Raw genomic sequence first — 12,410 nt, 5'->3', positions numbered from 1 at the left:
ATTTATATTGAATTAAGTTCATCTGCAGTTTGAAATGAATGAAATTCACTCAAAGTGAGTCTCATGTGCCCTGTGCTGCAGCTGTTAGCAGCACCCTTGAAGACCCTAATTATTTATGTGATACATAATTGGCTAGTAGACTTACACACTGCATTAAATAATGACCCACACCACAGCCTCTGTAACGTTTCCTCGTGGACAGGAGCATCAGCTGCACCACTCGATCCCCTGACTTCCTGTGTGATAAAAGAGCAAATATCAGCTTGAGACTCATTACTATGGTAATTATTTGTACTTTATCACTTATCTGCAGTAGCACATGCAGCATTCATGTTGACCTACATGTCATATTACATCTAATTGACATTTATGGTGTTGCAATAAGCAGCTGCATTTTATTGCCATGATCAAGAACTTACTGTTGTTTACATTTCCTAATGATGTGGAATAATGCAAAGTTTACCTTTCAGCTCCCCGGTCGAGAAAACTTCATATGTTATCTAACATTTGCCTTACAAACTCAGCTGGACTTCTTGTCCATGTTACAGCCTCATTTACAACTTACATCAAGTGTTCTTTGTGCCAATAATCCAACTCCTCTAGCAATTAGACATTGTCCTAGCTACAACCCCACACAATTGTAATACTATTACAGTGAAAGTTCTTCTACAGTAACTGTACTACCATCCCAATTACTACCTCCTATTAATTGTCCCAATCCCAACTTGCATGTACTTGCACTGTCTGCTATGAAATTTCCCTATTGTAGTTGCAGTTTCATTTTATATTACAGCTCCAATTCCACACAAAGGAAGACTACAGCCATAAACTCTAATCTTTGCCTTTCTGAATGACTTCAGAGTGAATAGCCTAACGGTATAGGGAGCAACTTTATCAAGTTACAGTTATCAAAATGTTACCTTATCGAAAATAGAAACTCAATAGAGTTCGAGTAACAAACAATAATTTGATAGTTACACAGTAAGACATCTCTACGATGCCGAATAAACAGGTAATTTATAGTTACAGTAGAGTACACTCGAGGGCCAGGTTTCTCTGGCCCCGTCATGGTGGCACCTGTCATGGGAGATTCAACGGCCAACCAAAAATTCATTGATTTTTGGTGGGACCTGATGATACTGGCAGCGGAGTTAAATTACCTACTCCTGTTCCTATATTCCTAAAGGCAAAATACTGCAGATACACCGAGAGGTCCAACTTTTGATCGTTTGTCCCATTATCATCCCCCTTTGTCTTGCACTGTCATTTTTAAAAACATTTAATCCCTTAAGCCTTCCACCCTGTCACAGAGCTTCCCTAATTCTTCCACTCTACACCATCCCACTCTCCTGTGTCAATACTTGATTAAAACCTGTTGTATCTCTTATCTTTTTCCAGCTGTTATGAAAGGCCACGGTCTTGAAACATTAACTCAGTATTTTTTAACTTTATTCTTTCACATGATGGAGGTGTTGCTTGCTCAGCCTGCATTGCCCTTGAGAAGGTGGTTTCCAGAAGATACTTGAAAGGTGCCACATCAAAGGTTATTGTGGAAAATAAACGCCCCTGTGGCACCTTTCAAATATCTTCTGGAAACCACCTTCCATGCTGGCCTCAATGGAGAGAATTGTGGTGACCCAGAAGGCGCAGGAGAAGGAGATCAAGGAGGTGAGGAGGAAGGTGGCGGAGAACGAGGACGAGACCCTGGGCCTGGCGGTGAAAGTGGAGGCGCACGAGGTGCTCCATAAGAGGTGGCAGGAGAGGATGGATGACCTTGAGTGCAGATCTCGGATCCACAATCTGCGGATCCTGGGCCTTCCTGAAGGAGCGGAGATGGCGGACGCGAGCACGTACGTGGCCACAATGTTGGGGACGCTGATGGGAGCGGGGGCCTTCCCGCGGCCCTTGGAGCTGGATGGGGCGCACAGGGTTCTCGCCAGAAAGCCAAGGGTAAATGAGCCACCGAGGGCGATGGTGATACGGTTTCAGCGCTTGGCAGACCGGGAGCGAGTCCTGTGGTGGGCAAAGAAAGAGTGGAGCAGTAAGTGGGAGGATGGCGAGATCCGAATTTACCAAGACCTGGGAGCTGAGCTGGCGAAGAGGCGTGCAGGTTTTAACCGGGCGAAGGCGGTCCTCCACGGTAAAGGGGTGAAGTTTGGGCTCCTGCACCCGGTGAGACTGTGGGTAACATACCAGGACAAGCACCACTATTTTGATACCCCAGACGAGGCGTGGTCGTTCATCTGGCAGGAGAAGCTGGACCTGAACTAAGGGACTGTTGTATGGGGGTGAAATGTGCGGGTGCGGAGGGACCGAGGGGAGGACGGCGGGTAAAGCATAAGTTTAAGGGCATGTCTGCCCTAGTTTGGTTGGGGGTTTTGTTGTTTGTTTTGCTTGTTTTCCAGGTGTTTTGTTTTCCAGGTGTTCGGTGGTAGGGGGTGGGAAACGCTCGGGATGGGCTGTCCGGCACACGGGGAGGTCCCAGATGGTGCTTGCCCCTCTACCCTGCGGGGGAGGGTGGCCCGAATGAGGTAACAAGTTAGGGGTTGGTATATAGAGGCGGGAGCGGCCGGGGTCAGCATGGGTGAGCTGACTCCAGAGCTAAGCGGATGCTTGGCTGGGGGGGCGGTGTGTGCAGGGGGTTTGGGGGGGGAAGGGCTGCTGCTTTGCTGACTGAAGGGGAGCCAGGTGAGGGGTATGGATGGAGAGTCTGGCGGGGGGGCCGCCGGGGGAGAGCTGGAGGAGGGAGGCGGGGGCACGCGGTTGGCCAAAAAAGGGAGATGGCTAGTTGGAGGGATGGGGGGTGGTGATTACCCCGCTGACCAGGCTGATCTCGTGGAACGTGAGGGGCCTGAATGGGCCGGTCAAGTGGTCCCGCGTGTTATCGCATTTGAAGGGGTTGAAGGCGGACGTGGCCATGTTGCAAGAGACGCACTTAAAGCTCGCGGACCAGGAAAGGATGGGTGGGACAGGTATTTCACTCGGGGTTAGACTCAAAGACCAGAGGAGTGGCTATTCTGGTCAGTAAATGAGTGCCGTTTGAGGCGGGGAGCATCGTGGCGGATAAGAGGGGCAGGTATATAATGGTGAGTGGCAAGCTGCAGGGGTCCCGGCTGGTGTTAGTGAATGTATATGCCCCGAATTGGGACGATGCGGACTTTATGAGGCGTGGGTTGGGTAGGATCCCAGACTTGGAGATAAGTCACCTGATTATGGGAGGGGACTTTAATATGGTCTTGGATCCGAGCTTGGATCGTTCCAAGTCCAGAACAGGAAAGAGGCCGGCGGCGACCAGGGCCTTGTGGGAGTTCATGGGCCAGATGGGGGGAGTGGACCCCTGGAGGTTTACGCGGCCAAGGACGAAGGAGTTTTCCTTTTTCTCCCATGTCCATAAAGTCTATTTGCGAATAGACTTCTTTGTGTTGAGTAGGGCGTTAATCCCGAGGGTGGAGGGGGTAGAATACTCGGCCATTGCGGTCTCGGACCATGCCCCTCACTGGGTGGACCTGCGACTGGGGGCGGAATGGGGTCAGCGCCCTCTCTGGCGACTGGATGTGGGGCTGCTGGCGGACGAAGAGGTGTGCGGGCGGATAAGAAGGAGTATTGAGAATTATGTGGGAGCGAATGACATAGGAGAGGTGACGGTGGCATTGGTTTGGGAGGCTCTGAAGGCGGTCATTAGGGGAGAGTTAATCTCCATTAGTTCCCATAGAAAGAAGGAGAGGGCGGAGAGGGAGAGACTGGTGGGAGAGATACTCAGGGTAGATAGGAGGTACGCGGAGGCCCCAGAGAGGGGGCTGTTGAACGAGCGCCGGAAATTACAGGCGGAGTTTGACTTGCTGTCCATGGGGAAGGCGGAGGCGCAGCTGAGGAAAGCGAAGGGGGCAGTTTATGAGTGTGGGGAGAGGGCGAATAGGATGCTGGCGCACCAGCTGCGCAGGAGGGAGGCGGCCAGAGAGATTGGGGGAGTGCGGGATAGGGAAGGCAACATGGTGCTGAGCCCAGAGAGGGTCAATGAAGTCTTCAGGGAGTTCTACGGAAGGTTATACAAGTCGGAACCCCCCGGGGAGGGGGAAGGGATGAGGCGATTCATGGACCGGTTGAGGTTCCCAAGGGTGGAAGCAGAGCGGGTGCAGGGACTGGGGGCCCCGATTGGGTTGGAGGAGGTAGTCAGGGGGATGGCAGGCATGCAGACGGGCAACGCCCCAGGCCTGGACGGCTTCCCCGTAGAATTTTATAAGAAGTTCTCAGAGCTGTTGAGCCCGCTCCTGATGAGAACCTTCAATGAGGCAAAGGAGAAAGGGACCCTCCCTCCGACAATGTCGCAGGCATTGATCTCGCTTATCCTGAAGGAGAAGGATCCGCTTCAGTGTGGGTTCTACAGGCTGATATCGCTCCTGAACGTGGATGCCAAGCTGTTGGCAAAAATTCTGGCCACCAGAATAGAGGACTGTGTCCCGGGAGTAATTGGGGAGGACCAGACGGGTTTTGTTAAGGGCAGGCAGCTGAACGCAAATGTGAAGAAGCTCCTGAATATTATCATGATGCCCTCGGAGGGGGGGGGGGGGGGGGAGGGAGAGAGAGAGAGAGAGAGAGAGAGGCGACAGGGGTGTCCCCTGTACTCGTTGATGTTTGCCCTGGCAATTGCGCCGTTGGCCATTGCGCTCAGGACTTTGGGGGATTGGAGGGGGCTGGTGCGCGGAGGGGAGGAGCACCGGGTCTCCCTCTACACGGATGACTTGCTGTTGTATATTTCGGACCCGTTAGAGGGGATGGGGGAGGTCATGCGGATCCTGGGGGACTTCAGGAGGTTCTCGGGGTATAAGTTGAACGTGGGGAAGAGTGAGCTGTTCGTGGTCCATGGTAGGGGTCAGGAGGAGAGACTGAGGGAGCTCCCACTCAGGATAGTGGAGAGGAGCTTTCGGTACTTGGGGATACAAGTGGCCAGGAACTGGGATGCCCTGCACAGGCTCAACTTAACCCGGCTAGTGGAGCAGATGGAGGGAGAGTTTAAAAGGTGGGACATGCTCCCGCTTTCCTTGGAGGGACGGATGCAGACTGTAAAGATGACGGTTCTCCCCAGGTTCCTTTTCGTATTTCAGTGCCTCCCCATTTTCATCCCCAAGTCCTTCTTTAAGCGGGTGAATAGGATTGTGACGGGATTTGTGTGGGCGAATAAAACCCCGCGAGTCACAAGGGTATTCTTGGAGCGTAGCCGGACAGGGTGGTGTCTGGCATCTGGGTAGGGAAGGAGGTGTCGGACATATATCAGGAGCTGCAGGAGGTGGAGGAACCCTCAGTGGAGGAGTTGAAGGGCAAGTGGGAGGAGGAGCTGGGCGAGGAGCTGGATGAGGGCCTGGGGCCGACACCCTGGGCAGGGTGAACTCCTCCTCATCATGTGCCAGGCTCAGTTCAATTCAGTTTAAGGTGGTGCATCGGGCGCATATAACGGCGGCAAGAATGAGTAAGTTTTTTGGGGTGGAGGGCAGGTGCCCGAGATGTGCAGGGAGTCCGGCGAACCATGCCCATATGTTTTGGGCATGCCCGGCGCTTAAAGAATTCTGGCAGGGGTTTACAAGGGTGATGTCTAGGAGTTTGGACACTCGGGTGAAGGCGAGTCCAACAGTAGTGATATTTGGGGTGTCGGAGGATCCAGGAGTGCAGGAAGCGAAAGAGGCCGAGGTACTGGCCTTTGCCTCCCTGGTAGCCCGGAGACGGATCTTGCTAATGTGGAGGGACTCGAAACCCCCGGGTGAGGAGACCTGGTTTAGCGATATGGCGGGGTTCCTCAGCCTGGAGCGAATAAAGTTCGCCTTGAGAGGGTCCTTGATGGGGTTCTCCCGGCGGTGGCAACCTTTCCTTGACTTTCTAGGGGAGCAGTGTCAGCAGCAGCAGCATCCTGGGGGGAGCCGATCAGGTGGGGGTACTGTTGATACAATGTGAGTTGGGCATGGAGACAAAACCCACTTTGTTCTGTTTAAAAAAAAAATTCTGTTGTGTAAGTAGTTTCACTGTAAGCTTTGGGATATGTTTATTGTTATTTTTTATTACTATCTGTATTTCTATTTTTGTTATGTAAAAACTCTCATTGGAAAAACTTTAATAAAACATTTTTTTTTTTAAAGTTGTGGGTCAGGTGAACTCCATGATACACTTTGGGGTTCTCTAATCCCTGGCCCATAACATAATACAATCCTGTGGGACGTCACGAGAATCCCACCCATTGTGGGTGGGATCACTTTTTGGCAAATCTGCATATTAGAGTGAGACTGCTAATATGTGTTCCCGAGATCGACATAAGGTATGGGATCGAACCCACTCGTCTTGGAGATCTTGGGCAAGCGCTGTTCAGTGCTGACCCCACAAACAGGGGCCAAACAGAACAGCACTCATGGGTGTCTCCAGGGGATCGGAGCGGTTTGTCCTCTGGACAGGGTGGCAACCTGGCACTGCCAGTCTGGCATCATGGGAGTGCCAGTGTGGCACCCTGGCAGTGCTACCTGAGTCCAGGCCAGCAATGCCCAGGTGGCACTGCAAGGCTGGCAATGCCAGAGTGCCAGGCTGGCATTTCTCCAGTTGGGGTGCCTTGTGCGAGTGCGGGGGGCGGGGCGGGTGGCGGAGAGGTTGGGGGTTGAATCAGGGGTTCAAGAGATCGGGATGTCATTTTAAATGGCGACCTGATGTCTCCCTGCACTGAGGAGTTCCAGCAAGCAGAGCTCCTTAGTGCAGTAAACAGGACTTTAAGTGTGGCCTCAGCTGCATATTCCCCACTGAGGCCTCCAATCTACTCGAATAGCCGTTCAATGTGATGTTTCTCGATGCTCTGAGCGCCAGGAAACACCCGGCTAATCACGGGCTATGGGACTCTGTTCCTATTTATGTAGCTCGCACCCTTGGTTGCTAAATTTACTGGTGATACAAAGATAGGTAGGAAAGTAATTTGTGAATAGGACGCAAGCTGACAACAAACGGATATAGTTAAGTTAAATGAGTGGGAAAATGATATATTTTTGTTGGTTGCCGCAAAGAGAAAAAGAAGTAGGGGCACCGCGCTCACAAGTTTGTAAAAAGATAGTGCAGAGTTTATTCAGAGATATTGCTTCTACAGGGTAAGATGGTGAGCTCCCCAAAGCTTGCAAAAACATTGCACTGATGTCACGACATGTCACGTGACATTTCACGAGCAAATAGTGTTACTTGAATACGTAACAGAAAAGATTTGGCAAATGAAAGAAACATTGAAAAATCTGAAATTGTCGATTTTGGCAGGAAAAATAAAATGGTGAGATATTGCAGAGCACCGAGATGCAGAGGGATCTGGGTGCCGTGTGCATGAATCAGAAAAGTTTAGTATGGATACGGCAAGTATTTTGTATTGTGAGGCTAATTGAAATCAAAAGTAGCGGGCGGGATTCTCCGTTTCTGAGACTAAGGGCTGGATTCTCCGATTTTGAGGCTATGTCTCCCGGAGCATGTGTCTCGACTTACGATGAAAAAGTCGGCACCTGAGGTCCCAGGTTCGATCCCGGTTCTGGGTCACTGTCCGTGTGGAGTTTGCACATTCTCCCCGTGTTTGCGTGGGTTTCGCCCCCACAACCCAAAGATGTGCAGGGTAGGTGGATTGGCCACGCCAAATTGCCCCTTTTTTGGAAAAAATGAATTGGGAACTCTAAATTTATTAAGAAAAAGAAAAAGAAAAAGTTGCCGTTGCTCCACCCGGTGGGGTGCTAGCAGCCATGCCACATAAAACCCTCGGCGTTCCAGATAGAATCGGCCAGAGAATTGCTGGGTCTGTGGCCGCACATGTGCACGCCGACGATCTGAAGCAGTCGCGCCATGCAACATGGCGCCAACCATGCGCGGACCTGGCCTGTCAGATAGTGCCCCCCTGTAACCCCTCTCGCCATCCCCGGACCACCCCACTCCAGTCTCTCCAGCCCCCACCGAATCCCGCTCAGCCAGCGGAACGGCTCCCCCCCCCCCCGACTGTGGTGGCGCTGTACACATTCTGCCAGGTGACATCCTGAGGCCCTCCCAATAGCATGCGGCATACTCACCGATGCTGCCATTTTGGAGTGGGCCGTGCATCCGAAAACAGGCGCCGCCCCTGATTTTGGCTTCAAAAGGTTTTCTTCACCCGATCGGCGAATGCGATTTTGCCATCGGCAAACGGAGAATCCCTCCGGCCAGAGTTCGTGGAGTTCCACGACAGCAAAGCTGGAGATGCACCTGGGCCGATTCTGCTACTGTCGAGGGGCTAGCACCGGTGATGCTGAACGTGGTCAGCAGCCTGGAGGAAAGGGAGGTCGCCAGGTGGAGTTCGGCGAAGGGTGAGGAAGTGAGACCCTGCTGAGTGTGTGTCAAAACCCCCTCCTCCCAACGCCACCTCACCCACCACCACCCTCACCGCCACATCACCCTCACCCCCACACTACCCTCACCCCCACACCACCCTCACCCTCAACCCCATACTCACCCCACCACCCGCACACCCACCCCCCGGCCTGCGGTCTAATCATGCATCTTGTCTGGTGTCTTACAGGACGTGCCAGAGATGGAGTGGGTCCATCTGGTGTCCTCCACCCCCAGCTGGTGCCACAGCCGGAGCCCCCCGATGAGCCGATCAGCGACAGCTGACCCGGTATAGCAGGTGAACGTAGGAACACCTGAGGGGGTGGACGGTCGGAGGCGACGCCAGGGACTTGCTACTTAAGCCCACACCTCCACCCTATCCCCGTAACCCAATAACCCCACTTAACCTTTGGACACTAAGGGACAATTTAGCATGGCCAATCCACCTAACCTTCACATCTTTGGACAGTGAGAGGAAACCGGAGCACCTGGAGAAAACCCACGCAGACACGGGAGAAAGTGCAAACTCCACACAGTCACCTCATTTCACGACCCCCAGACCCCCCAACTCAACTCATATGGGCCAGTACAGGCAAAATGCCACCTGGGCACCGGAACAAATATCCGCTTCCACGAATAGAAGACCTTTATGGCAAATTAGCCAGCGGCGTTACATTCACAAAATTAGACATGAGCAACGAATATCTGCAGCTGCCGTTGGATGCGGCCTCATGGCGTTATGTCACTATCAAAACCCACATGGCCTATTTCAATACACACATTTGCCCTTGAGGGTGACTTCCGCATGCGCCATGGAAAGCGTGCTCCGTCGATTGCCACAAATGCCCGTTTTTCTGGTTGATGTTTTGGTCACTGGCTTGTCGGAAGAGGAACACCTGAAAAATCTGGAGGCAGCGCTCCGCAAGTTCTCGGACATCTCTGTGGCATGGTAGCACAGTGGTTAGCACAGCGCCAGGGTCCCGGGTTCGATTCCCGGCTTGGGTCTTTCTGTATGGAGTCTGCACGTTCTCCCCGTGTCTGCATGGGTTTCCTCCAGGTGCTATGGTTTCCTCCCCAAGTCCCGAAAGACGTGCTGTTAGGTAATTTGGACATTTTGAATTCTCCCTCTGTGTACCCGAACAGGCACCGGAATGTGGCGATTCGGGGTTTTTCACAGTAACCTCATTGCAGTGTTAATGTAAGCCTACTTGTGACAATAATAGAAAGATTATTACTTTGGTATTCGACTGCGTCAAGAGAAATGCAATTTCATGTGCGCAAAGTGGTCATCCATGGGTACCGAGTTGCCAGCGCTGGCCTCCACCCTATGGCGGCCAAGGTTAAGCCCACCCAAAAGGCTCCACCGTATTAACTTTAAGGATACTCTTCCTATCACAGCCTCGCATATCCGCGAATGGACACAAAAGGATCCCGTCTTGGTGAGGTTGAGAAACGTCGTTCTCATTGGAGGCAATTGTGGTTAATACAATTCTGCTGCTGCTGTTAGCCTAGAGCACCTCATGGATGCTCAGTTTAGAGTTTCTGTGTCTATTTGAAATCTATCTCATTGGCACAGTGGTCATGTGTTTGTGACAGGTAGACTAGTGATGACAAAGTCAAGTAGGTTTTTCCAACTTGTTGGTTCCATCACCACCTTCTGCAGACCCAGTCTAACAGCTTTGTCCTTTGGGACTTGGCCAGCTTGGTCAGTAGCAGTGTTACCAAGCCACTCTTGGCAATGGATATTGAAGTCCCCCACCCAGAGTACATTCTGTGCCCTTGCCACCCTCAATGTTTCTTTGAATTGGTGAACAACGTGGAGGAGTACTGAGTCTTCAGCTGAGGGTGGGGTGGGGGGGTCTGGGTGGTAAATGGTGTTGATGGGTCAGGGTATATCCAGGAATGGTGATGGTGGTGTCTGAGGCATGTCAGGCTGCTGCTTGACTAGACTGTGGGACAGCTGTCAGGTTTGGCACAAGGCGGGTGGCATGTGGCACAGTGGTTAGCACTGGGACTGCGGCGCTGAGAACCCGGGTTCGAATCCCGGCCCTAGGCCACTGTCCGTGTGGAGTTTGCACATTCTCCCCATGTCTGCTTGGGCTTCACCCCCACAACCCAAAGATGTGCAGGTTAGGTGGATTGGCAACGCTAAATTGCCCCTTAATTGGAAAAAAAATAAAAATAATTGTGTACTCTAAATTTATTTAAAAAAAAGTTTGGGCACAAGGCTCCTGATATTAGGAAGGAGGACTTTGCACGGTCAACAGGGTTGGCTTTTCCATTGACATTTCTGGTGCCCAGGCCTGTTGTCCATTCAACTTCATTCCTGTTGACTTTGTTGCGGTTTGATACAGCTGAGTTGCTTGCGAGGCCATTTCAGAGGACATATAAGAGTATCCACATTGCTGTGGGTCTGAAGTCAGACCAGACCAGGCAAGGACAGCAAATTGTTTCCCCAATGAATAGTTCATTCGTGAACTTTTTCCACAGAGAGTGCCAGACCTGCTGAACATTTCCACCATTAGTTGTGGTGAACTTTTCATCAAAGCATAAATAGAAAGAAAACAGCTTTCCTTCTTGTAATGTTTGTTTATTGCATGATGCTTGTGTGTGACGCCAGAACTAAAAAAAAAAGTACTATTTGTTTGTGTAGCATCAGAGTTATTGCTATTGAAACACTGAAGTGCTGTTATGAAACATCCTCTATCAACATGACAGCTGGGTATGGCTAAATAGTGTGCTTGGCAATAGCTGAAAGTCCATCTGCTGCATTTAATATGTGTGCAAAGAGGAAGATTTTCAAGAAAGATGGTGTTATCCTTTAAATCTTTGTCTCTAAAGCACGTCAACAGCAGTTTGGGGTGGCTTGTGAACATTTCCCCCTGTAACTCTTTACACAGTGATTAAGAACCTAAAAGTGCAATTTACTGTTGCTATGCACTGTTTTTGCCAGTGCCAGTTCATGTAAGATATGTCAATAATGCGATGAATAAAATTGATATATTTTTTACAGTATTGTTATTAAAACCTGGGTTATGATGCATACAGTAAGTATGTCTGCTAAGGCTGTGATTAAGGGGTCATAAAAATGAGATAATCATTGATTTTGCAGGTGAAGTGTTCTGATAATAGATGTGAGAACCATTTACTTGTTTACAACTAACTAGCTATTGGAATATTGTTTACATTTAAAGGACAACTGGGGTGTAGATCATTTATGTGGAGTATTTTATTTTGTCCTGGTTAAACAGGTCATGGGACATCTTGTGGGAGGAGGCAGAAAATGCCTTATGCCTTGGGTACAGGTGATGTACTTAAGGGGAGGAGCCAGGTCTGTCTGAAAAAGTTAATTCTTCCTTGAATTTTAATCTGAACAGAGGTGCTTCAGTTTTGATCCTGAATGATATGGTGGGATCAGGGAAGATGCAGGCCTCGTGTGGAGCCCCATACTGGTATGAGAACCAGTAATCAGAAGGGATGTGGGGGATGAGATGGCGGAGGACAGGGTTTTGAATATTTCTCTTTTTCTGTCTAGTTTGAGGGGGGAAGCGAGGGGATAGGATGGGAGGGTGCGTCGAAGCTGACATCGAAAGTAATGTTAGGACGCTGAGATATAGAAGTCGGTGGACGCCTTATGGAGGCCCAAAGGGGTGCAACTCGATGACTTGGGGTGATTGGCTTAAACAATAATATGGATGATTGGGGGTGGTGGGAGCTAGGTGCCCCCTCACGCGATTGGTAACTTGGAATGTTCGGGGACCAAATGAACCTGTTAAGAAGTCGCGCGTATTTGTGCATTTGAAGAATCTGAGGGCGGACGATGTTTCTCCAGGAAACTCACTTAAAGACGGCAGATCAGATAAGACTAAGAGGGGTGTGGGTCAGTCAGGTCTACCATTCAGGAACTGACATGAAGAGGAGAGGAGTGGCTGTGTTAATAAGCAAGAGAGTGGCTTTCACAATGAAAACGATTGTTGCCAATCCGAGTGGAAGATTTGTGCTAGTGAACGGTTGATGGAAGGCTCCCTGGTGGGGGGGAACCACTATTAACGACCAAT

The 12,410-nt window shown here is 50.7% G+C and overlaps 1 protein-coding gene across 2 annotated transcripts in view; it reads right to left on the bottom strand.

Moving 5' to 3' along the window:
* The window catches only part of LOC140430789 (uncharacterized), a 448,181-nt gene that overhangs the window by 191,166 nt on the left and 244,605 nt on the right, over positions 1-12,410 (bottom strand). For both annotated transcript variants that reach the window (XM_072518479.1, XM_072518480.1), the window contains exon 5: positions 146-236. In XM_072518479.1, the coding sequence (XP_072374580.1) occupies positions 146-236 (91 nt within the window). The remainder of the gene's footprint in view (positions 1-145; positions 237-12,410) is intronic.

Source organism: Scyliorhinus torazame, chromosome 10 (genome assembly GCF_047496885.1).
Source record: "Scyliorhinus torazame isolate Kashiwa2021f chromosome 10, sScyTor2.1, whole genome shotgun sequence".
Classification (NCBI taxonomy): domain Eukaryota; kingdom Metazoa; phylum Chordata; class Chondrichthyes; order Carcharhiniformes; family Scyliorhinidae; genus Scyliorhinus; species Scyliorhinus torazame.
The sequence above is the reverse complement of the archived record's forward strand: the minus strand, read 5'-3'. Positions and strand labels throughout refer to the sequence as shown.